General features: G+C 36.6%; 4 protein-coding genes across 5 annotated transcripts in view; 2 read left to right on the top strand and 2 right to left on the bottom strand.

Annotated features, from left to right (window-relative positions):
- LOC117986244 (protein Aster-B-like) overlaps positions 1-6,496 on the top strand; it is a 48,788-nt gene extending 42,292 nt beyond the window's left edge. Inside the window, exon 17 of the mRNA XM_069501959.1 lies at positions 523-6,496. Coding sequence (XP_069358060.1) covers positions 523-612 — 90 coding nt within the window. The 3' untranslated portion in view covers positions 613-6,496. The remainder of the gene's footprint in view (positions 1-522) is intronic.
- Positions 6,497-8,357: 1,861 nt separating this feature from the next.
- RpS27A (ribosomal protein S27A) lies at positions 8,358-12,683 on the bottom strand. Its single transcript, XM_034973401.2, has 4 exons — positions 12,549-12,683; positions 10,664-10,797; positions 10,078-10,273; positions 8,358-8,589 (listed from the first exon to the last, which is right to left on the bottom strand). The coding sequence occupies exons 2-4, from the start codon at positions 10,786-10,788 to the stop codon at positions 8,443-8,445; spliced, it is 468 nt and encodes a 155-aa protein (XP_034829292.1). The 5' UTR covers positions 10,789-10,797; positions 12,549-12,683; the 3' UTR covers positions 8,358-8,442.
- On the bottom strand, positions 11,334-12,685 carry Ip259 (NSA2 ribosome biogenesis factor-like IP259). Its single transcript, XM_034973396.2, has 2 exons — positions 12,549-12,685; positions 11,334-12,188 (listed from the first exon to the last, which is right to left on the bottom strand). The coding sequence occupies exon 2, from the start codon at positions 12,166-12,168 to the stop codon at positions 11,389-11,391; it is 780 nt and encodes a 259-aa protein (XP_034829287.1). The 5' UTR covers positions 12,169-12,188; positions 12,549-12,685; the 3' UTR covers positions 11,334-11,388.
- Positions 12,686-13,624: 939 nt separating this feature from the next.
- Positions 13,625-23,467, top strand: LOC117986554 (uncharacterized). 2 transcript variants are annotated; one of them, XM_034973395.2, is made up of 5 exons: positions 13,625-13,785; positions 14,702-14,764; positions 17,858-17,985; positions 18,603-18,791; positions 19,784-23,467. In XM_034973395.2, the coding sequence occupies exons 1-5, from the start codon at positions 13,758-13,760 to the stop codon at positions 20,654-20,656; spliced, it is 1,281 nt and encodes a 426-aa protein (XP_034829286.1). In that variant the 5' UTR covers positions 13,625-13,757; the 3' UTR covers positions 20,657-23,467. The 2 variants fall into 2 exon arrangements, with proteins under 2 accessions (XP_034829286.1, XP_069358035.1); XM_069501934.1 differs by having other exon boundaries at positions 13,628-13,785; positions 17,022-17,985.
- The last annotated feature ends 800 nt before the right edge of the window (positions 23,468-24,267 follow it).

Genomic DNA, 24,267 nt, shown 5'->3' with positions numbered 1-24,267 from the left:
GACGCGCTGGACCGCACCGTGGCGCATCTCGTGCAGGTAACAAGGCGTAGCGAGCCGACTCCCGGAGTCCGGAGCCGGCCTTTTCTTTCAGAATGAGCACATTGAGTGAAGCCCAAGCGGCGGAGTGGGCGCGCGCGCTGGAGAGGCACTCGCACCGACAGAGGGGGCAGCTCATGGCGTGGCGCGACGCGCTGGACCGCACCGTGGCGCATCTCGTGCAGGTAACAAGGCGTAGCGAGCCGACTCCCGGAGTCCGGAGCCGGCCTTTTCTTTCAGAATGAGCACATTGAGTGAAGCCCAAGCGGCGGAGTGGGCGCGCGCGCTGGAGAGGCACTCGCACCGACAGAGGGGGCAGCTCATGGCGTGGCGCGACGCGCTGGACCGCACCGTGGCGCATCTCGTGCAGGTAACAAGGCGTAGCGAGCCGACTCCCGGAGTCCGGAGCCGGCCTTTTCTAAGCATGATTGTCGTCAAGCGCAAGCCTATCATTTTATTTTAATATTAATTGTGTGTCACTTCCAGACAGAGCAAGCGCTGACGAAACTTCTAGAAACAATCAAGCCTGCGCTGGAAAAGGCAGAACAAGAAGCGGAGCCCCGCGCCGACCTGTGAACTGCTCGCACCAGCATCTTCTAGAAGATGCCGAGGCTATATCATTTCAATATCATGTATTGAATCCTTTCTGTGATACGTGTACTGTATCGGCGTAGATAGAGTATGCCACGTCGTGACAGATACGTAGTTACGTACTTAGTCACCAAATATATCAATATGCTGGCCATACACGATCAAGTTTAGTCAAAAGTCAAATCGTTTATTCGAATTGGGTACTATTGTACACTTTCTGATGGTCGATTACCGAATTTGTAATACAATGTATTGGTATTGTAAATGTATTGGTGATAATTAATTACGTAAACTTAGAGTTTAGGGTGACCAATCGACACTGAGCTGTGCTGCGCTGTGCTGTGCTGTGCTATGCTCTATCGCTTCTCTTAGATTATAATGAAGATACAAACAAAGACTGCTACGCTGCACTTTGTATGGGGTATGGTGTGTTTAAAACAAGGATCACGCGATTCGTGCTGGCTCGCTCATCACGCATTGCCCATCTCGCTCAGTCTTCTGTTTATCTCGCTTGCACTTTTGCTGCACTGTCGCAATTGCACAGCACAACGCGCAGCTTAATGTTTGTAGAAAAACGGCCAGAAAGTTAGCTTAGCTGAGCACAGCATAATTCAATTCAGCTCAGCTTTGGTCGCGCTTACCATCAAGTTTGCAGCGGACTTGAAACTGTCCAGTCAGCTTGAGGGTGTATGGCCATCATTGACTTGCATGCACACTGGTAGCCATGCGCCGTCAAGTTTACTGTACGCAGCTTTAAGTCTGCTGCAAACTTGACGGTAAACTTGATTGTGTATGGCCAGCTTTAGTAAAATTAAATAGTGATGATATTGACAGTTCACTATTACTTGACGCCTGCCGTCATGTTGGCTGCATTGCTTTTTTTGCTTTATTCCTTAGAACTTATGGTCTATTATTGTGTGTTTTGCAATGGTGCCAACATAACGGCAGGTGTTAAGTTATAGTGAACGTTCAATAGAACCAGTTATCCAAGATGCATTTTTAATTTTTGGGAATAATAAATTAAACGCATGCGCGTAGCGACACAGTACATAGATACTGGCGCGGTGTTTACGCGCCTTTGGGTAAAACGACACCTATAAGTATGGTTCAAAAAATGGCGGCCCGTTATCAGTCTATAGAAGTCGCTGTAATCACATACAAAATGTAACAGAAAAGTCTGCTTCGAGTTTATTTTGTTTGCACCAGGACCAAAAATAAGACGTAAGTGCATAACCATTGCATTGTAAAATTTACCTTATTCTAATAACGTTAAAGTACACAACGCCTAATTAATTAATTAGGCGTTATGACAAATATATACTCCCAAGTATAGGCGTAAGGATATTTTCACGTACCTACACTTTTTGACGCCTGTAGAGTGTAGACTCATCTTATAATAATTTATAGTGCGTTAATCTAAATATATAAAAGGAAAAGGTGACTGACTGACTGACTGACTGACTGATCTATCAACGCACAGCTCAAACTACTGGACGGATCGGGCTGAAATTTGGCATGCAGATAGCTTTTATGACGTAGGCATCCGCTAAGAAAGAATTTTTGAAAATTCTACCCCTAAGGGGGTGAAATAGGGATTTGAAATTTGACTAGTCCACGCGGACGAAGTCGCGAGCATAAGCTAGTTTGTGATAAAACGCGCCATATTTGCTCTAAGTGTCAATTCTCAAATCAAAAGTCGGGTTTATTAATTGTTCTAATGCCTAATTTACACATATTAAGTAACTTATTATGTAATTTAAGTGTGTAATTTTGTGGGCGGTTCTATGACAAAAAAAATAAGTTGTCAAGTACTTAACTTAATTTTAACTTTATTTTAAACGACTTAATTTTAATTTAAGTAAGCGTTTTCACGCATCCAGACAAATAATTTAGTATAGCTCTCAAGTTTATTCCGAGAACAGCGAAGTGCGTGACATGATAAACTCTGTAATTCTTTATATAAATATTTATACGAAGTCATAGAAGAAATTAACTATGAAGTCTTCCGACCGCTTCGAGATTTTCCCGTAACTTTGACCCGTGCGAAGTCGTAACTAAAAGTTTAACTAAACTGTTAACTGTCCAAACGTGCTGTAGTCAGCGGCGGGGGTTGCGCGGGGTGAGGAGCGCGCGGGCTACTTAACCGAAAAATAGACAAAATTCTATTCTACTTGGTTACTTGCACACTAAATTTAAACTTGCAACTTATTACTAAATTCACTGTTTACATGCATTATAACTCTAAACTAAACAAAAATGGCACGTCTAAATCTATTGCTATCCCTTTCATAATGTTGCTCGCGGAAAAGGTTAGCACTAGATTTAGACCCGTTAATTTAGTTTAGTTTAGAGATTGTTTAGACAAGAGAATCGGCCCCAGTGTCTCTTAAAATTAAGGTAAAATTTAGTTAACTACTTAACAATTTAATGGTAAATTAGGCTTTAATCGTACTTTTGACATGACAGTTTACAGATAGAGCAAACATGGCGGAGTCTATCTCAAAATGTACGCATTATATTATTCATCAAAGTGTAGCTGCGAAAAGTTCCATTAGACGATAGGATCTGCCTCGCTAGTCTAGACAATACATGTTCGACTGTGGATGACGAGGTCCTGGGTTTGATTCCCGGTTTGGGCCAAAAATAGTATCGGATTTTTCTGTCAAGAAGTTTTCAGTACTAGCCCGGAGTTAAGAAGTTGGCTGTGTTTGAGTTTTGACCCCCGTGCCTCGCAGAGTACGTAAAGCCGTCGGTCCTGCGTCTGATCTCTCTACGGTCGTGTTGGATTGCCGTCCATGGGACTATAGGAGTGAGGGAATGGTGAACCGTGTTTGCGCACGGTTATGCACTAATTTTACCGTTTTAAATACATATAAAAAATTGCGAAACCGGCAGGATTCGAACCTGCGTCTCCTGGGATCGCGCCCCACGTTCTGATTCCAGGAGACACAGGCTCGAATCCTGCCGGCTTCGCGATTTTTGATATGTATTGAAAATTATTTAAAAATTTCCTTGAAGGAACACTAAAAATTATAATTATTAATTAGTTTTTAAATAAACCAGAAATTCAGAAAAAACAATCTATAACGTCAGTACCAAGAGTATTTTTTTTTTGACAGAGAGGACTCGTGTTCAGTAGTGGGCCGGTGATGGGTGGTGATAAGGAAGATAGATACTTCTCTGTCACTTGTTTGGTTCAATGTAGTTGTATAGAATAGTATGCAATAATTTACATTAAATAAAGTTTGTATGAGGAGAAGCGTTGTTCGTGTCCATTTTGAAAATACGTAAATGGGACGCATTTAGTTATAAGTACCGCAAATTGCTAATGCACGTGGCCGCCATTTTAGTGACGTCAGCATTAGACTGAAGTTTCGAGCTGATGGTATATTTTTATTTCGACTGACATCATTTCGATGTTAATGAGACTTGGTTCCAGCGCAATAGCAATTTGCGGGACTTTATCTCTAATTAATAATTATAGGTAATTTAACCAATTATTAGAATAAAATAAATCAGTGTTATAGGCAGGACCTAGAAACAGTGGTACGGAAATTGAATTAAATCTTATTTATATTATTCTGTCTGTGGATAATAGGCACAGTAGCATCGGCAGGAAATATTGCACATCGAACTGTAGAAAGAGATAACGATTTCGTAGAGCGTTGTCTTTGTCGTTGAAACCGACGTTAAGTCATATAGATATGAGTGGCAGAGACGACGCTCTACAAAGCCGAAATCTCTTTCTAAAGTTCGATGTGCAATATTTCCTACCTACCTATTACCTACATTATTTCAACTTTGCAATTTTTAATATTCCGTAACTATTCATAAGTAATAAAATATATTTATTAAATAAAAAAGAAATCAGACTTGCGCTGAAGCTTACAAAGCTTAATAACTTGACAAAAATATGTTTTCCTATAGCTATAGGCAAACTATAAATCAACTTGATGAATTTAAATCACTAATTATATTATTAACAGCCGCACTCAGAGTCGCGTAATCGTTACTTAAGATTGAGTTAAACGAGACAGAGCTATATCTCTCACATAAATCTGTCCGGTTTTAACTCAATCCTAAGTAACGATTAGCGACTCTGAGTGCGGCTGTAAGAGTGTTAAATCAAATTGTAATTTTAAAAAAATATCAAGAGTTAAATAAATGTTAGGAGAAAAAAAATCTATGTATTAAGGATTGAATTAGGGAGAATTTTCAGTTATTTTTTATATAAATATTGGTGCTGTTTACTTTAAATATTCTGTTAAGTTTTTGAAAGAACTTGCGTTTGTATAAAATAAGTGTTAGATATTTATTAGTTTGTGTACAAAGTTTGGTTTTTAAGTATGAAATAATTACTGTTAATGTAAAATTATGGTTGAAATCTTTTGTAAATATTTTCAGCAATATCAGTACCCTTATTATAATTAATGCGAAAGTGTGTTTGTTTGTTGGTTTGTCCTTCAATCACGTCGCAACGGTGCAACGGATTGACGTGATTTTATGCATGGGTATAGATAAAGACCTGGAGAGTGACATAGGCTACTTTTTATCCCGGAAAACCAAGGAGTTCACACGGGATTTTTAAAAAACCTAATTCCACGCGGACTAAGTCTCGGGCATCAGCTAGTTATGTTTATAATTCATTCCATGTGAGTTAGAAAAATCTGAATTTCTTAATGTTCACATTATCCGCTTCGATGTTGGCTCCAGTATTACGTAACTTGTTTGATTGTTTATTTTTAGGGTTCCGTATCTCTAGAGAATTAAAAAAGAAACCCTTACGGCGGTTACACGCTCATCCGACCCGAGTCAGAGAAAATACGTTCCTTTTTAAGTTTTTGTTTTGTATGGGAGCTTATGACATGTTTCGTAGGTAATCGTTAGTATTCTCACGGATGACGGATATAACTCTGATGACGGAAGTGCAGTGCGTAATCGCTCTAATAGGCTCACTTCGTTGTCACAATTAGTGATCCTATAAGGGTTCCTTTTTTTCTCTGGAGATCCCTGAAAATACCGATCATTCGGTCCCTGGCTGTTATAATATTCATTCTGTAGTGATCTCGTAGATAATAAATCCCCCCGTGCGGGGCGACCCCCGCCTCATCCCCCATTATGGTATGGCTCCACTAACAGGATTTGGCAAAAGAGTTTGTGCAAAATTTACGATAGTTCGGCATTCGGCAAACTGGCCACACTATTCGGTATACGGCGAAATGAAATAGTTTATTTGTATGAATATGGGAAGACAAGGTGTTTACAATAGAGCCAACATATCCAGTCAGGAAACTCTGACATACAATTTTTTTTTGTGTTTGGCCAATTTGTTTCTGTATGTTTGACCAATCAGCCGTCCGGAAGACACGACATTGTGTGACAGCGAACAGTTCTCCCAGTGATGTATTACATATATCCCGGAAAAAGATTCCCGCGGAAATTTTAAAAACCTATATTCGCGGCAACCCACCCCACCCATTCACCCTCCCGAGAGTGTCAATGGGGATTTGTGGAAGAAAAATTCAGAAATCCCCATTGTAGGCGATTGTCAATGGGAATTAATGGTATAACCAATCATTCGGGTAAATCGGGTTAGCGGAACGATACGATTGCCGCCGACCACACAATTCGCGAAATCACGAAACATGTAGTGGAGTCGAGCCATTACATTCTATTGGGACTCGAGTTGTTTGAAATTGTATAAATTCCTATTAGGTTAGTCAGTGCAATGTAGATCGCGTGAGATCTTGCCAAAGTGATGTGATGTCGGAGGGTGAGGGTAGTGCACAAATCCCGTAGACAATTCAACCGATATTATTATAAGTTTAGACAATTCTATTTCTCAGTATTGAATAAATATTTTAATGTATACTTGCCGTTTTATTATTTTTTCCTTTTCACTGAACACATCGGAGGAAACCTTTAACTGCGGTGACGCACTGCATCCGATCAGAGTCCGTGAAAATAATGTTTCTAAATAGCTGTAGAACTATTTGTATGGCAGTTTACGCACTAGATACGCCTTCTGTTATCCGTTTTCTCCAACATCCGACAGTGTCCAATTCGGGCCGAAGTACTCGTAGTACTCCTAACTCAGATTCAATTCCAAATATGTCCCTTGAATAGCTTGGATTTGGGTCAGAGATTAGATTAGCAATATCCGAATTCGGTCAGTTTTATATATCCGATATTCTGAATCCGTGAAGATTCAGATTCAGGTCGGATGCAGTGCGTAACCCCTAAGTCCTAGACCAATAGAACGTACTTTGACTTTACTCAAGTTTCAGGTCAGACTGACTAGACAGATTTATGCTAGCGATATTCTCGTCTCGTCTCGTTTTAACAGTGCCTGCGCAAAATCTAAGTATTAATTTCAGTCTAAGCCGTCTTTAATCTACTCGTGTGGCAAAACTGTGGTCTAAGGCCGATTTATAGAGCGTACATTGACATAGGTACGAGTGACAGAGACGACGCTATACAAGGCAGAAATAAAGTTTGGCGTTTCCTGCCCAGTAGGTGGGTACTGTTGAAAATTCGTACAACTTACGATTTCAAAATACGGAAACTAACCTATCTATCTCTCATCTAATTTTCAATACGAAAAACAAAAATCCAGAGGTCAGATCATCACTTGTTGTTGGCCTTGAACACCGTAGTAGAGTGGGCACTTGTCGCAGTAGTTTACTTTTCATCACCCAAATCCAATACAAGTAATTTGTAATTTAATAATTTATTCTAATTCCTGAAACGCATCAGCAGTCCCTCTGGTGCCGCAAATGTTGGGCGGCAGTAATCACTTAACATCAGGTGACCCGCCTGCTCGTTATCTCTATTTAAAAAAAAACTTAGTAACGGCAAAGGCCTCTGGATGGTTATGTCCATATTACATTTCGGAAAGATATTTTGAAGGAACTATTCGACCTACATAGTTCCTCTCGCCATCGCATCACAAAGGTCTACATCACTACATTGTGGAAATTCCACGAACTCGTACAAAGCGATTTGCTTCCTCGTTTCTGATACCCAGAAGAAGTCCACAACAAACTCAGTTGGATATTCTTTTTATTATCACCATTTCACAATATCACTTATAAAACTTATTAGAAGAGCAACGACTTCAAACTTACCTATACATTCCAGTGCCCAGCAAGAAATATTGCAAATCGACTTTATAAAAATATATACGTTTCGTAGATCGTTCTGTCGTTGAGACCGACAAAATGTCACATATTTAGGTATAAGTGACAGAGACGACGCTCTACGAAGCCGAAATCTCTTTCTAAAGTTCGTTGTGCAGCATTTCCTGCCGAGTACTGTACCTATACAACGTTAATTTTAGTATACGCAAAACCTGAAAGTAGTTTGTTCAGAATCTGTAACAGAATCGATTGCAATCATTTTTACTACGACGGGTTCTGTTTAAACACCTAGTTGAATGACCGCATGCACCAGCTGATTTGAGCCGCGCGAGCGGGAGCGCGCACGATCGACGCCAGCCGTCTCGCTCGCTCACAGCCGTTTGCTTGGGGTGACCATGTTTTTCGAGGACACAACACAACAAGCTAATAAATAACTTCGTAAATTTTCTTTAAATTTTTTGAAATCTTGTACATATATTCTCTATGTAAAAATATTCGACACGTGTTAAGGGTTTTGTGTATACTAATAAAACTAACATTGTATATCTTTCTCTCATCAGGTTGTAAGAAAAAAATAAACAACAAAAAAAATACTCTGACACTGTGTCAAGATTTATTGAAAAATCCGTCATACACAGCGGTCGGAGCGGAGCGGAGGGAAGGGGAGGTTAGGTTATTATTTGTCGTCGTCCTTGAACACCATGGTGGAGTGGCACTTCCCGCAGTAATGCCTGTCCTCCATGACCGCCATGAACACGCCCGCGCCGCACTGCTCGCCCGTGCACTCGCGCCGCAGCCTGTGGATCTTGCCGTTCTCGTCCACCTGCAAATTATAACTATTTCATCAAAAACCTATAAGGAAGGGAAATCGTGTCCGCCATATTGTGACGTCTTAGCAAGAAATATATTTTGATACAATATACCTAGTATTTATGAATTAAAAACTTGTCCTACAAAATTCATTGAAAGTGTTTTTTTTTGTATTTATTTCGATTTAGACTCGTTACAAGCGCTTACGAAAGTCAGATCGGCATAGAACAATACAATAATAAAATGACTGTACAAAATATGGCATATTATTATCTAGATAATACTAGTTGAAGATGGCATAAAAATTATTAAGTTACCCAAGCACCTTGTCGTATTTTGTAATAAAATGTCATAATTATAGAATCAAAACATATTTCTAGCTACAACATTACAACATGGCAGAAATGATTTGCCTTTCTTAGTTTGGACGCGTTATACAATCATTTGTTAAGACTGATCAAAGGTATAACTCTTAGGCTGGATCAGCAACAAATGAATTAAAAGGAAAAAAGAAAAATAGCAGAGTCGCAACTCGCAACCCCATATTTAACGCTAAGACAAAAAAACCGGCTAAGTGCGAGTCAGGCTCGCGCACCGAGGCCACAGTCGTATTTTTTTCGACATTTTGCACGACAAATTAAAAACTATTATGCATAAGTAAAAAAATCTGTTTTAGAGTGTACAGGTAAAGCCCTTTCATATGATACCCCACTTGCTATAGTTATCTTAAAAATGAAAATACTAATTATTTGTTCATGAACATATTTTAATTTTTTTTGTGATGTAATGTAACCACAAATTCACGGTTTTCGAATTTATTCCTTTACTTGTGCTATAAGACAACGCGAAGTACCCTATAGGTTTTGTCAGACACGATTGACAGACGGACCGACAGACAGACAACAAAGTGATCCCATAAGTGTTCCGTTTTTTCTTTTGAAGTATGGAACCCTAAAAATCCCAAACAAAATTCTTGTATGCTAAAAAAAGGAACAAAATTCCTTCCTGTATGTAAACATAAGGAAAAGAGTATACTCGCTAAGTATTCGAGGAATGCAGTCCGTGTTCACATTACACAAATAAAAGGAACAATTAAACACGATCCTGCGATCATGATGACTGGCTACTGCTTCGGACGAGTCAGGACATGATTGTCAGCGTGACGTCACGACGATGACGAATGACGAATCATCCTACGAAAGTGTTTGTTTGTCCATGAGTCACTAACGCAACGATGCAATGCATCGACGTGATTTTTTCGAGATTAGAGTGACAAGCTACTTTTTATTCAAACCGGAAATTCAAAGACAGAATCAATTCAATCTGTTAAATTAGTTGAGAAGTAGGTAAATACAAATATAAAATAGGTGGATGATGATGATGAATGTGTATAGCACTAGCTGGTATACCGACCTATGTACTATGTATACTAGCTGATATGACCTAGGTATTGTACTAGCTGATGTACTGACCCGTGTATTGTACTAGCCGGTGTACTGACCTTGTAGAACCTGAGTACTGCTAGCTTGACCTTCTTCTTCTTGTGCTTGATCTTCTTGGGTGTGGAGTAATTCTTCTTCTTGCGTTTCTTGGCTCCTCCGCGCAGCCGTAACACCAGGTGAAGAGTGGATTCCTTCTGGATGTTGTAGTCTGAGAGAGTTCGCCCATCTTCTAGCTGCTTGCCGGCGAAGATTAATCTGAACATGGATTAAGAAGATTACTTGCTATGCAAAAAGGCTCAAACCCCCACAGAAGTAGTTTTTCATATTCAACTTTAAAAGTTTGGACTTTATACCTAAAATCAACTACATATACCTAGTATGCGACAGGTCGAAATGGCAATCGGGGTATAAAGTCACCTGCGTTATCATGCACATGCACCGGACGTCAGCCGAAATAAAAATATTTCATCAGCTCAAAACTTCAATCTAGTGCTGACATCACTAAAATGGCAGCCACGCGCATTAGCAATTTCCGGGACTTATATCCAAGAGAAGAATAGAATAGAATATATTTTATTCAAGTAGACCAAGAACCAGCAAGAAACTCGGCGGTTGCTCTTTTCAAGTGATCAATGTCCAACTCACCTCTGCTGGTCAGGCGGAATGCCCTCTTTGTCCTGGATCTTAGCTTTGACATTCTCGATGGTGTCGGAAGGCTCGACCTCAAGGGTGATGGTCTTGCCCGTCAGGGTCTTCACGAAAATCTGCATCTTGGCTACCTGTTATGACAATAGTGATAGTTGTATGAACAATGAATGATGGCCTTAACACCATACAGTTGGATGCCACCAGCACTGGATTTGCAATCCTATTTTTTTTAAATCAATGGTAAGTTACCCCATGATGGCTATAATATCGTCGATTTACTGCACCAACAAACAAACACTTTCGCATTTATAGTGTATTTATGGAGTAGTGACTAGGTGAACTATTATTTAAGAATTTAATAGAATTAATGGCGCAACACATAACCCTTGTTTTCTGAATAAGATAAAACTGGTTATTGGAAGATAGACATGGATCACTACAGTTCTTACCAATTGCTCCAGCCAGGATTTGAACCTAGAATCTCCCACTTAATGTAAGACCACCCACAGCGCTCACTGTCATACAGGTCATCAAATTATTGTGAATAGTTCAAAGCCAAATCTATGGTTCAAAAAAGTAAGGCAAATCTGCGGTTCAAAGGTGTGACATTTTTCTAGTTTATCAGATTAAAATAAGAAACAGGTTTACATTAAATAAGACAAAATAATAAGTTCAATTCAAGTTTTATTGTGGCAGAATCTTATATAAAATACAGAACATGATTATACTAAAAGTATAGCATTAATAACACCATCATTCTCAGGATTATTTGTGACCTGAGCATACTTTCCCCACACAACTTTACCAGCCTGCGTCACCAGACCCAACTCGGAGATGTTCACCTCAATGACCGTACCCTTGGTGATCACTCCTAAGCTTGTGTACATCTGGGAACTAGGGTTCTTCTTCACACCAATAATAGGCAAGCAGAAGGTCGCTTTTAACTCCGGATGAGTTACGTGAGCTTTCTTAAACCTCAAAGCCATCGGTCGGATGAAACGCTCAAACTTTGGAGGTTTACGAGTAAAGTTCTCTCCGACAAACGTCACCTTTGTAACCATACGTTTCCAAGCTTTCCTTTTAGATTTACCAGACTTCAAAACTTTGAAGACCTCAGCGTCTGCCTGCGCTCGGACTTTGGGTATCGGAACGTCCCATTTTCCAGCCTTCTCTTTACGTTTCTGTTTGATCATGTTAGAAAGAACCTTAGCTCGTGATTGGACATCTCTGTCGAGTAGATAGACAGGTACAGCCCCCTCTGCAACTTTTTCTGTGTTTTGTCGAACATTTTTCTCTTCATGCGCTTTGATTTTCTTTTTCATTTGAATCTTTTCATTGCGCCGCTCTTTGTTATAGATCTTAGCCTTGATGCCTCTCAACTTGCGGGCTTTCTCAGCCCTCTTATGAGGTTCACGCGCCTCACGTTTTCGTTTCCTCTCCTCATAGTCGAGCCTCCTGCCATAAAGCTTTTGATGGCGTTCTATATATTCGTTCTGCGGCATTTTGGTTGCTTTAACGGCAACTATAACAAAATTACTACCTTATTGAGTTGTAAGGGTCTTTTCACGTGTAACTTAACCTCCGGTTAAAATTTCGCGCTTCTTTATCACAATTAATAAAAAATGCAGTAAACTGTGAACTGAATACTTTAAATAATTTGCCTAATTAATGAAATTGCACTGGAATCCGTAATTCTTCAGTAAACATGAGCAAAGTGCAACATAACCTCCACGTGCTATGGAGGCTAGCGCTTATTATTGAACGTATTTCGAGTAAAAAGCTCTATTCACGTTACTTTCAAGGTAACACGAACAATATTAAATATAATTTCACATTAATACGCAACTATAATAGGATTATTTCACAAAATTGCTAAACTCACCTTATATCGTCACCATGCCACACGGAAAAGGAAAAGGAATTGTGGAAATTTGACAGAAGCGTAGACAATAGAAAAACGTGTTATCAGAGTTGCCACCATGGTTGGCACCCTGGCCAACTTGCTTGAACATTACAAACACTCTGTCTACGTTTTTGGAGATGGTCTTTACCACTTTAAATAAAAAAATTTTACAAAAAAAATAAAAACCGACTTCGTTACACAAACACTAAAAATTGAAAAATAATTTAATTTATTACCGAATATATTATGTAGGTATACAAGAGTTAATATAGTTCCATAATAATACTTTTTGGTGCCGGTGCCAATTAGCTTTAGCTGCGCGAATCGTCTAGACTTCATATTTTTATGGGACTCCACAATGGCACCTCATTGGCACCGACCCCAAAAAATATTATTATGGAACTATATTAACTCTTGTATACATAATATATTCGGTAATAAATTAAATTATTTTTCAATTTTTAGTGTTTGTGTAACGAAGTCGGTTTTTATTTTTTTTGTAAAAATTTTTTATTTCACAATTTTTAGTGGCCCCATGGAATTATGCTATGACTGGTTAAAAGTCTACTGTTTACTAAGCTATTACACTGATCGCGAGCAATTTACTCTTATCCGTTGAGGAGTTCCAGTATCTATCTTCGAAGATGTTCATCAGATCTTCACCAAATTGAAATGGGACCAACTTTGAAGTATACCCTTTCAAACAAAAAAATAATTTTCAAAATCGGTCTAGGCGTTTTCGAGTTATCGGGGAACATACATAAAAAAAAAAAAAAAGATTCCGACGAATTGAGAACCTCCTCCTTTTTTTGAAGTCGGTTAAAAATGACAAACATTGTGAATCAACGGTTCATTGCTAAAATGATAAAAAAATTGTATTAGATTTTAGACCTGAAAATATTTTTTTGTAATGGTAAGCCACAACTTCTCTATTCGTCTATGGTCTTATTCCAAGACGGCTGCTAACTGCTCGGCGTCAATTGGTTAAAATCTAAACATTTATGTTGCAATAACCAATAGGCAATAGCGTTGCAAGAGTCAAATAACTTTTAACTACGTCACGTCACTGTCAAATCCAAAACTTTCCTTCAACAAGTCCTAACGTGAAACGAGTTCGCTAAAATTATAAAACAAAACGTTAGGAGCATAAATTGTGTGCTCTAATTTTTCCTGGACAGTCAACGTATTATGAATACAACAGCATCATATTCTTCAGGTAAGTTAGCTATACCTTATCTTGTGATAACAAGTGGTTTATTAACCGGTGTTAATAGTGTTTAGTTACCAAAATAATTGCAGTAGCATCGCGCGCTTGTGAAGGCCAAGCCAAGCCAAAGCTTTGTGTGGGATTTCCTCGTACCAACTACCAATTCTAACCACAAAAATGCGCTTATAGTAAACAACTGTGTCCAAGCTACACTTCTTAAACTTTTTATACGTTTTACTAAAGTTTTGCTGCGCCTTTGGTTTATTGACATAAGTGGGCATCTATTATGTTTGTAAATTCCACGTAGCTGATAATATTTTAAATCTTTTTGATATAAAAGTATTAAATAGAGTTAAGCTATTAAACTAATTTTAGATTATAAAGTATATTTCACATTAGTCTGTTGATCTTTTATGGCGATTATTAAAAATCAGCTGATTTTTTTATGCAAAGGTACATTTTTCTGATAACACAAAATGGATCTTATGTTAGCAGAAAGAAAGTTCATTTTACAATTGCATGTTGTTTTCATTCACAATATTACCATAGTATTATTATTAGTAATAAAGTGAGGTAGCGTAGATTGTAGTGTGAGAATTTTTATTCTTATTACTCTAGAGTGAAACCAGTTTTGTTCTCAAACGAGTATACATATTACTTCTCATACTTAATTCCAATGCTTTGGTCTATTATAAAAGAACTTAATTTAAAGTACTGATTAGATATTATTTAAGTTATCACTCATTGATAATCTTGCAAGTACTTTTTATCCAACTTCCAAAAAGGAGTCTCAGTCCAAACGAGCCGAGTTTCCAGCAGAAATTACTCTATTTTATCTTAAAAAATTGATAAATATTTTAAGTATTTCGTATTTTAAGAATTTTTTAAGTAATTCGTCAATTTCCTTTATAAATGTGATTTGCAGAACCTTCATGGAGTCGACGCTGCTCAACAGAAACCATATTCAGCATCCAGGGAAAAGAAACTGGTATGGATCATAATTGCACTTATATTCTTATTGCACTCTTCAAATCATATTCAAACTTGTTTCGACTCTTATGCTTGTAATAATATGTTTGGTTGTGCATATTGCATGAAAAATCTGTTCTTCTATATTTATTTTTATTCAGAACTGTTATGCATGTCTTTTTTTATTAATTAATAACTAAGCCTAAATAATATTAAGTAATTTATTTTTTATACCTATAAGTCTATATTTTAAGTATTATTAAATTATAATTGTATTGGAAGTAGGATTTGTATCTGTTCCTTTATAATTTTAATTTAAGTTAATGTTTTTTGCATTTAAATGTATCAAAGTATGTATGTTTATTACTTATTAGTTTTCTATTTATTTTTTTAAAGAATATTAGCCATATTTATCATGACTAATATTCCCCTTTCCTCTCCAACTAAGCGTAAAGCTAGTGCTAAGAGTAGACAGGACAATGGTGCAACGGGTAGGGTTTGAACTGCCACCTTTCGGATTTCAGTCCACTTCTTTAACTGTCGAGCTATTGAGGTTTTCTATTGAACTTAGGTATATTTTTATTACAATGAGGTAATACAATACAATTGTGTATTTGTCATAGCACACTAGATTATGAGTAGTTTCACATCATTTTCAGTCATTATGTAAACACATGTTTAATTTTGTATTAGTACAAAACTAATTTAATATAAAACACGGGTTTATATAAAAATCTTTACTTGAAAGTGTCCAGTTTAAGAAATTAGTCAAATAGACTTAGAATATATATTAGTTAACATAAATTAAATTCAATTTTATTAAAAAAATAGGATACGTTTTAAAAATGCTCGTAGTATGGTGACCCTAAGGGTGCATTGTTTGTTTAGTGCCATTCACAGTAAAGTGAGTCAGCTGGGCAGAACATTGACTGCAGAGCTTTAGACTAGTTGGAACATGTTGGCTTGCAGCGAGCGTCGCGCCGCACGCGCTGCATCACGTAGCAGCTGTCATTGACCCATGAATAGTCCATAAAGAAAGCTGAGAGTGAATACTTCGCGTTTTTAAAAACCCGAGTCGGACTCGCACACGAAGGGTTCTGTAGTCCGTACCATTGTACAAGAATTATGACTACTAGATGATGCCCGCGACTTCGTCCGCGTGGATTTAGGTTCTTAAGAATCCCGTGGGAACTCTTTAATTTTCCGGGATAAAAAGTAGTCTATGTCTTTCCCCGGGATGTAAGCTAACTCTGTACCAAATTTCATCAAAATCGGTTGAACTGTTGGGCCGTGAAAAGCTACAGCAGGTGAAAGACAGACATACATACACACTTTCGCATTTATAATATTAGTATGGATTATTTAGATTATTCGTAGATTTGGTAGATAGCTCATAAAGACAAGACAATATGATCTCGTTCTGTGTTCTATTCAGATTAGTTTGACCTTTAATTTGTAGTGAGTTTCCCACAAAATTGACTCGATGCCATGGTGTCATAAGAATATTATGTTCGCGTCTTCATAATATTTAGTTTACACTTATCGCGACAGGGCAAAGTAAATTTTAGAGCCGGCAACATTTTTTTTATAAAGTACGAAAACTATATTTTTGCCTTAGATTTATATAGCTTTTAGAGCTAACATTTTTTTTTATATTATGCAGTTTCACGAAATATTTTATTACCTCGTTTAAATTAATTCGTGATAGTTTTGATTAAACTATTTAACTATAACAAATGTACTTAACCCAATAATTATTAATAACTAGATGATGCCCGCGACTTTGTCCGTGTGGATTTAGGTTTTTAAAAGTCCCGTGTGAACTGTTTAATTTTCTGGGATTTAAAGTTCTTCCCTGGGATGTTAGCTAATTCTGTACGAAATTTCATTAAAATCGGTTTAACTGTTGGGCCTTGAAAAGCTAACACACTTTCGCATTATGGATAATTAAATTTTATGCTAATACTAGCTTATGCTCGCGACTTTGTCCGCGTGGACTACACAAATTTCAAACCCCTATTTCACCCCCTTAGGGGTTGTATTTTCTTAAATCCTTTCTTAGCGGATGCCAACGTCATAATAGTTATCTGCATGCCAAATTTCAGCCCGATCCGTCCAGTAGGTTGAGCTGTGCGTTGATAGAGCAGTCAGTCAGTCAATCCTTTTATATATTTAGATTAAGGAATCATTATGTAGATACATTCTGTGTGGATTTTTGGAGTGATATGGAATGGTTATGTTTTGGAATTATTAACCTTGTGTGGTAATATTGTCAGATGTGATTGTTGGATGCCCTGGCGATCGGCTGTGCAGTCAGGGCCTGGGTGTGGATTGGACTGAAGATTGGAATGATCACGCCAGAAATACGCTTCTCATAATCATCATTAATCATAATCATGCTTCACTTGATTATACATTAAATTTTCCTTTCTTTTTTTTTTGCACAATATGTATTAAGGGAAATTCAATGTAGCCTGTCTGCTTGTCATTTAACATAATATATAAGAATTTTATTATTTCTTTGTTGTCACACTGATTGTAATTTATTATTGTAATTTTTGACTAAAGTTTAGAATTTTGTTTAGTAATAAGTAATTTAGATTAGTGACAAAATATTGTTACATTATTTGTTAGTATTGTGCATGTTTTAGATTAATCTAGTGTAGCTGATTTAGATACAAAAAAAGAGAAAAAAAAAATACAAAAGATAAAATATTACTTAAAAAATTATGGAATGTTGAAAAAATATAAAAAAGGTTAACTGTGAATGGTCTTGATAAGTCAGTGCCATTTATCAGACAAAAGGTAAAAAAGTAAAAAAAAATGATAGAACTTTTAACAAAAAATATGAAAATTTTGTGTTAATTTAAAAAAAAAAAAGTTAAAAATTGCAAAAAAAAATAGAAATAATCTGATGGAACGTGTGCAAAAAAATATATAGTTAAAAAAAGAGAAACAAAAAAAAAACATTGCATTTAAAAAATTGTATTGAAAAGTTCATCGGGTCATAAGTCAGAACTCAGAATACAGCTGCTGAACAAGATTGCCGCTACGAAGGGAATAATGGCAGACCTTCGCCTTGACATGTTGTTGAAAGTTGTGGTGTTTGTAGATTTTGTCCGCGACACGAGTGACACAGAGTGGTTCGGCAGCGATGACGACGCGGGCGTGGAGTACGAGCCAGCTTCGGCGCCCGAAGACGACGGGCCGCTTACCGGGGACTCTTCTGGTCACAGCGATGTGAGTAAAAGTTCAAATGAACCAACCTGTGTGTGTCCCGGATAAAAATAGTTTCACAAAAAAAAATGTTCACAATTTTTATCATTTTAGTTGAATTTACCGACTGTTGTACTAGTTATGTTAGATACGTATACAAAATGTCAATAATAAAAATGAATTATTCAATCAAAAATTGTTTCGATTTGTACGTCGTTGCTTTCAAAATTGCTTCGGATACTACAAATTTCCGAACTAGGAACCATGCCAAAATTTTAACTGAACATTTCAATTTCATGAATAACCGTATCTGTAATTATTCTGTTTTGATTTAACTTTTAACATAGTCTTGTTAGTTAAAAAAGAAAATTTTTGACATCATGAAAATAAATTAATAACTTTCTTGTATATGAATGGTTTTAAGTAATTTAATATAATATGCTTAGCGGTGAAGGAAAACATCGTGAGGAAACCTGCATGTCTGAGAGTTCTCCATAATGTTGTCAAAGGTGTGTGAAGTCTGCCAATCCGCACTTGGCCAGCGTGGTAGACTATTTAAGATACGTGCTAGTAATATAGTAAGTAGAAGCGATGGGTTGAGCATGAGGATGATGATTAGAATGGTCATTTTTCATTTCCAGAACGAAATAATAGCGACGCAAGTGATAGAAGTCTCCGTTGGCGATGACGGGGAGCTCCAGCTTGCAGACTCCGAGCTCACCGCATCGAGCAGTGACAGTGAGATGGATCTGCACGACTACTGGCTGTGCGCACATTGCCGCGCGCAGAACAACAACCCCATGTACCGATACTGCGAGAAATGCTTCAAGGTAGGTCCCTTTCTGACGCCCGCAGAGAAACAGGGATGGATATATAGCCAGACAGATAGAGATATTGTTTCAGTATAGACCTGCAGATTACTGGCTGTGCCTCTAGAACATCAACCCTGTCCGATACCATAAATGCTTCAAGGTAGGTTCCCTCTCTGACGCCTGTAAAGGAAGAGAGATGGAGATATTGTGTCAGTGAAATGGATCTGCACGTCTGCTGGCTGCAAACAACAACCCCATGTATTGATATTTCGATAAGGGCTTCAAGGTAGATCCCTTCATAAGCTCATAGAGGAAAAAAGTTAAATATTTTATATCCAGCAATGATAGTAAGATGGAATTTGAGATCTACAGGTTGTGCTATTTAAGACCATTGTTTAAGGTAGATCTTTACAGAAGAAAATAGATACTGTGTGCTGTGGGAGCTATTGCAGGGTTGGTAAGTTAATATGATTCACAGGGAGCTGCAAAACCGTGAAGAGTGGAAATCTCTACAACAGATCTATGGTTTAGATAACGTTGATGATATGAGTTTAGGGTATAGAACGGAAGTTAAGGAGTTTAGGTGGGACAAGGAAACAGTTAGATTTTATTACTACTTGTCCTGAAAACAACGATGTACCGTAGAAGGTATGTCCTAAGCCACTCGATTCACAGGTGAAAAGAGATGAAAAGATAATCTTCATTCACTACATGGAGCACATGCCAGACTTCGTGGTTTCCACGAAGGAAGATGCTTCTCTGTTATTGGTATATGTTAACTAATCATTTTAATAATTACTGTAGTATTTTAAATTACATATTGTTATTGCGCTTGATTACGCAATGATGACAGAAGTCATGATGTAGTCTGAGATGGAATCGGGCCATGGCAATTGCTATTTCATCCATTGTTGTCGTTTCCATAAATTGTTGTTTAAAATTATTTGTTACTAAAATTTAAAATGGATCAAATATAACACATTCTAAAATCACAACTAATGCATTTTTAGGAACGTAAAAACTTCTTCCCACCGAGACCGAAGCGAAAGCGTAAACGCAAACTCAGCACGACAATCGAACCGGAATCCCTCCCGCGTACCCTCTCGCAGGATTCCGGAGTGGAGTCCGTGGCCAACAGCCAAGAGTTGAGCCAACAAGATTTGGGACATAGTTCCCAAAGTTCTCTTACAGACAGTGTTTTACCCAAATCTTTCAAAACGTCTACCCCAGGTAATACTCTAATTAAAACCCATTTGAAGCGCCGAACCGAATCAGCCGCGAGACACGCCAAAAGATTCAAAACCGATTATTCCGATACCGAAAGCGATACCGATTCCGATACGTCTGAATCGACAAATTCAAAATGCAACACAAAAGTTAACGCGATATCTGAAAGTAAATGCAATATTAAAACCGAAATTTCAGTTGGAAGTTTAGTTGATATTAAAACAGTGAACAATTCAGAAACGAATATCGATAGGACTACATTGATGTTGAAAAACAATATAGAAGTGAGGCCAGTCGCTAAAATGGTCAGTGATTCTGAATCCGTTACCGATAGAAGTAAATCGATTTTAAATGAAGACATACAAGTCATGCCACTCGTCAAAATGGTTAGTGACCCCGCGTTAACTATTGAGAATACGGACGTTAAATTAACTAAAAAAGTAATTGTTAATACGATAAAAGAAAAGTTAGATATTGAATCCAAGGATTTGTGTATAGTTTGTTCGGTGGAGCCGAAATCGGGTGTTTTCGTTCACGGTCGGATAGCGCATATTTGTTGTTGTTATAAATGTGCTGTCAAAGTGTGGTCTAAAGCGAAACGGTGTCCCGTGTGTAACAGCAAAGTTAGTAACGTTTTAAAGGCGATTGTCATGTAGGTAGTTAGAAATTATTAAAAACCTACAACATGGCCTTGGGATCTTGAGATTATTTTGAATCGAGGGGATTTAAATAGTTAACATTAGTTTTCATAGGTCTGTAAAAAAATTCTTATTTTCTTTCTCAATATGCAATTTCGAAAACGGAAAAGCATATTATCTGGTTACATAAAACCTATACCTATGTATTTTTTGCATTACTAATTTAAGTCGGAAATGTTTATTTATTACTTAGATCTATTCCTCAAGATCCCTTTGAAAAAAAATTCAATTTTTTTATTTTTTTTAATAGGATAAAGTTAAAAATTTCTAAATGTGTGAAAAATATTTCTCTAGGGCTACAACTTTATTTTATATTTGAAAGTCTGTGATCTTAAGCGTTAAATAGGGTTAATAAGAAACACGTTTAAAAAAATCCGTTAAATAGGATTTATTTTGTGCCCAAAGAAATCCGTTACATAGGATTTCGTGATTTATTTCAACTGCATTATGCATTTATCACATAATGATCAATAATATGTAGTCAGATGCATTCTTATAAAACGCGATGCTTGTCGAGTCAAATTCAGTTGGAGACACGTGTTATAAATATGTTTCCTCCCTAATGCGACTGTAATAAAACATTCGCAACAATAATTCGTGAGAGAATGTTTTCTTATAAAGAAATTTTAATAATAAAAAAGAAGTAAAGAATTTTGTACGACTTGTACTTGATAGAGTGGATTTAGTTGGAGTGGAGTAGGTCCTCTTAATATTATAGTCCCGTCTTGTACATACGATTGTCCACCGAAAAGAGAATTAATATATTTTGATTAATATAATTTAGGTATAGAGGCCTATAAGAAAACGGTCAAAATTTAGTTAGCATACGGAAGAAAATAATTTGGTTTTTATGGCCTTAGTAAATATTTTTTTTTTCTTTATAAATGTGGGGCTGAGATAATTTGCTATTTTTTAACCTATAATTTGAATTAACATAGGTTATTCTTTAATGCTATTGTGAAATATCATAATAATATGATGGAAATATTAAGCTAGTCGTGACAAAAACATCCCAAACGAGAATTTTGCTTTTTTTCAAATTAAATAAATGATAATTACAATATTATCGTACGTAAAGCAAACAATTCGTAACTATCCATTGCTTTGCTAAAATTATATAATAATATCTTGTGCCCCATTTTGTTATTGCAATCAATCCACATTAATTTCATTTATATTATTCTTATATTGTAAGAAAGAAAAACGGAGTTATTTTATTTTTATTAGGTAGTTAGGCTGACCAGGAATATAATTTAGAAAATATTATGTAAATAAATATTTAGTACACAAGGTTATTTTTTTAATACAGACAAGCATTTATCAGTAAAGAAATTAAAATGTACAACTTTTTTTATTTTAACTTTTTCGGATTTTTAAAATTGTCATATCTAATAATTTGTAGCTTTATGAAAAAAAGTACTAATTTGTTTAATTTTTTGAAAGCATCGATGGAAAAATAATTTATTTTCATCCATAATTCTAGCCATTAACTAAGTATAACATTTAAAAAATATATAATGATATGATTTATAAAATTTATATTTATAAATCATCGTATATTAAAATGTGATTTTAAAATAACCTTGTATATTATTTCATATCTAATGTAAGTGTAAGTAATATAGTATAAATTAATGTAAATAAGCAATATATCACGGTATAAGAGCTCTTTCAATAATATTATATTCCTGGTCCCATACTTTCATACGCTTGCAATTTCCTTTAACGTAAGTTCATATCACTTTGACAATCTCTACAATCGAACCCACCACCTCTCTGCCATTCAGAGTTTCTATCTCCATTTATTGTTTGTTGTTGTTATACGAGATTTATTAATTTTCTAATTTTCTCTAAATATATTAAATGTGAAGATTATATTTTTGTTCTAATGTCCTTTCACATTCATCACTTGGCCGCACGGTTTAGTAGTTTAATCACAACCAATTTATTTCATGTCAAGAATATATTTTTTAGAAGCTGACACCACCGTCTTCGCACGGGTGCTCGTAAATACATATTAATAATATGCATAAACTAAATATTTTTTGATTTCTTTTATCACGTATGTTTAGCTTTAAATGATAGCAGTCATATTGTAGTTTTACTAAAGGTGACAATGTAGCTAATTCCGTTGTACACAATCTCTAAACTAAACTAAAATGGCACGTCTAAATCCATTGCTATCCCTTTAATAATGTTGCTTGCGGAAAAGGATAGCACTAGATTTAGACCTGTTAATTTAGTTTAGTTTAGAGATTGTGTAAGAGAATCGGCCCTAATATCGATGAATAATCGAGTCTCTATCTAACTTTTTTTTTTAAATAACAATTTTTTTTAATCATAATAAGTTTATGTGTACCTTGTCCTTAACTAAGTTTGGGTATGTAAATATTAGTGATTGTCTTAATTTATTAGATGTTCATGATGATTGATGATTAAAAACATTACTAACTTTTCTAGTAATAGATATTTATTCATATTAATTAATAACAATTTATCCTTAAGATGCATTTGTCTCTATTTTAGAGCTAGCATCTTGTTATGACTGCTAAACCGCACGGTCAACTTGTCGATCTGAAAGTACTCTTTAGTTTCCTAATAATTTTACTTATGCCGGGTTTATCTTTATAATCTAGAGTAGCTAATGTTAAGTATGAAACACTTGTAACATATTTAATACTTTACGAAAAAAATATATTGAAATCGAAAAAAAGTAATTCGATTTTCTACGAAAAAAGATAACTCTCAATAAATTTCCTTTTCAGCAAATATGTATTTTATTTTATTACCCTTTAACTTCCTTTGGTCGCGGCCGATGCGACTGACGCGCGTGACGGTGCTGATTCTGAGCGCAACTATAATGCGGGAGAGATCAGCCCCGCAATTGTGTAAGAATAACCATTTCATGGCTATCGCAATCGTCAAGAAATTCTGCCCTTTGATTGGCTGTGAAAAAATGTAAACAGCGAATCAACCAATCAAAGGGCAGAATTTCTTGACGATTGCGATAGCGATGAAATGGTTATTCTTACACAATCGGGGGGCAGGATGGTAATCGGGAGCGGGGGGACGCCTCGCACACCCGCGGTCGCCCGCACCGGGTTAGTGCGGGGCGTTCCCTCGTACTATACATTTTAGGGTATTTGCATCTTTTTCTTAGAATAGAATAGAATGTTTTTTATTCATGTAAACTTTTTAAAAGTGCTTATGAATAGTCAGGTAGTTTTAATTTACCACTGGTTCGGAATGCCGTTCCTACCGAGAAGAACCAGCAAGAAACTCGGCGGTTGCTCTTACCAATGCAACCAATGTAATAAGATAAAAACAAACCTCGTGACTAAAGGTCCCAGTCGTGAGCCTATTTAAATTGTCACACTTTTAGTCCTTTTTTTAGCAATATTAAAAGAAAATAATACAGATACTCTAAATTTAGTTGAGAAAAACATCAAAATCGACGCCGTTACTATAACCACAGAAGATATAATAGTGCTAAAACTGAAAATGTATGTCGTCGGCTCGGCCGCACACGTCTAACCCAGGGGGCACAGAGGCGCCATACCATACCCATC

Source organism: Maniola hyperantus, chromosome 11 (genome assembly GCF_902806685.2).
Source record: "Maniola hyperantus chromosome 11, iAphHyp1.2, whole genome shotgun sequence".
NCBI classification, from domain to species: Eukaryota; Metazoa; Arthropoda; class Insecta; order Lepidoptera; family Nymphalidae; genus Maniola; species Maniola hyperantus.
Note: the sequence above shows the minus strand (reverse complement) of the source record. Positions and strands in the feature narration are given on the sequence as shown.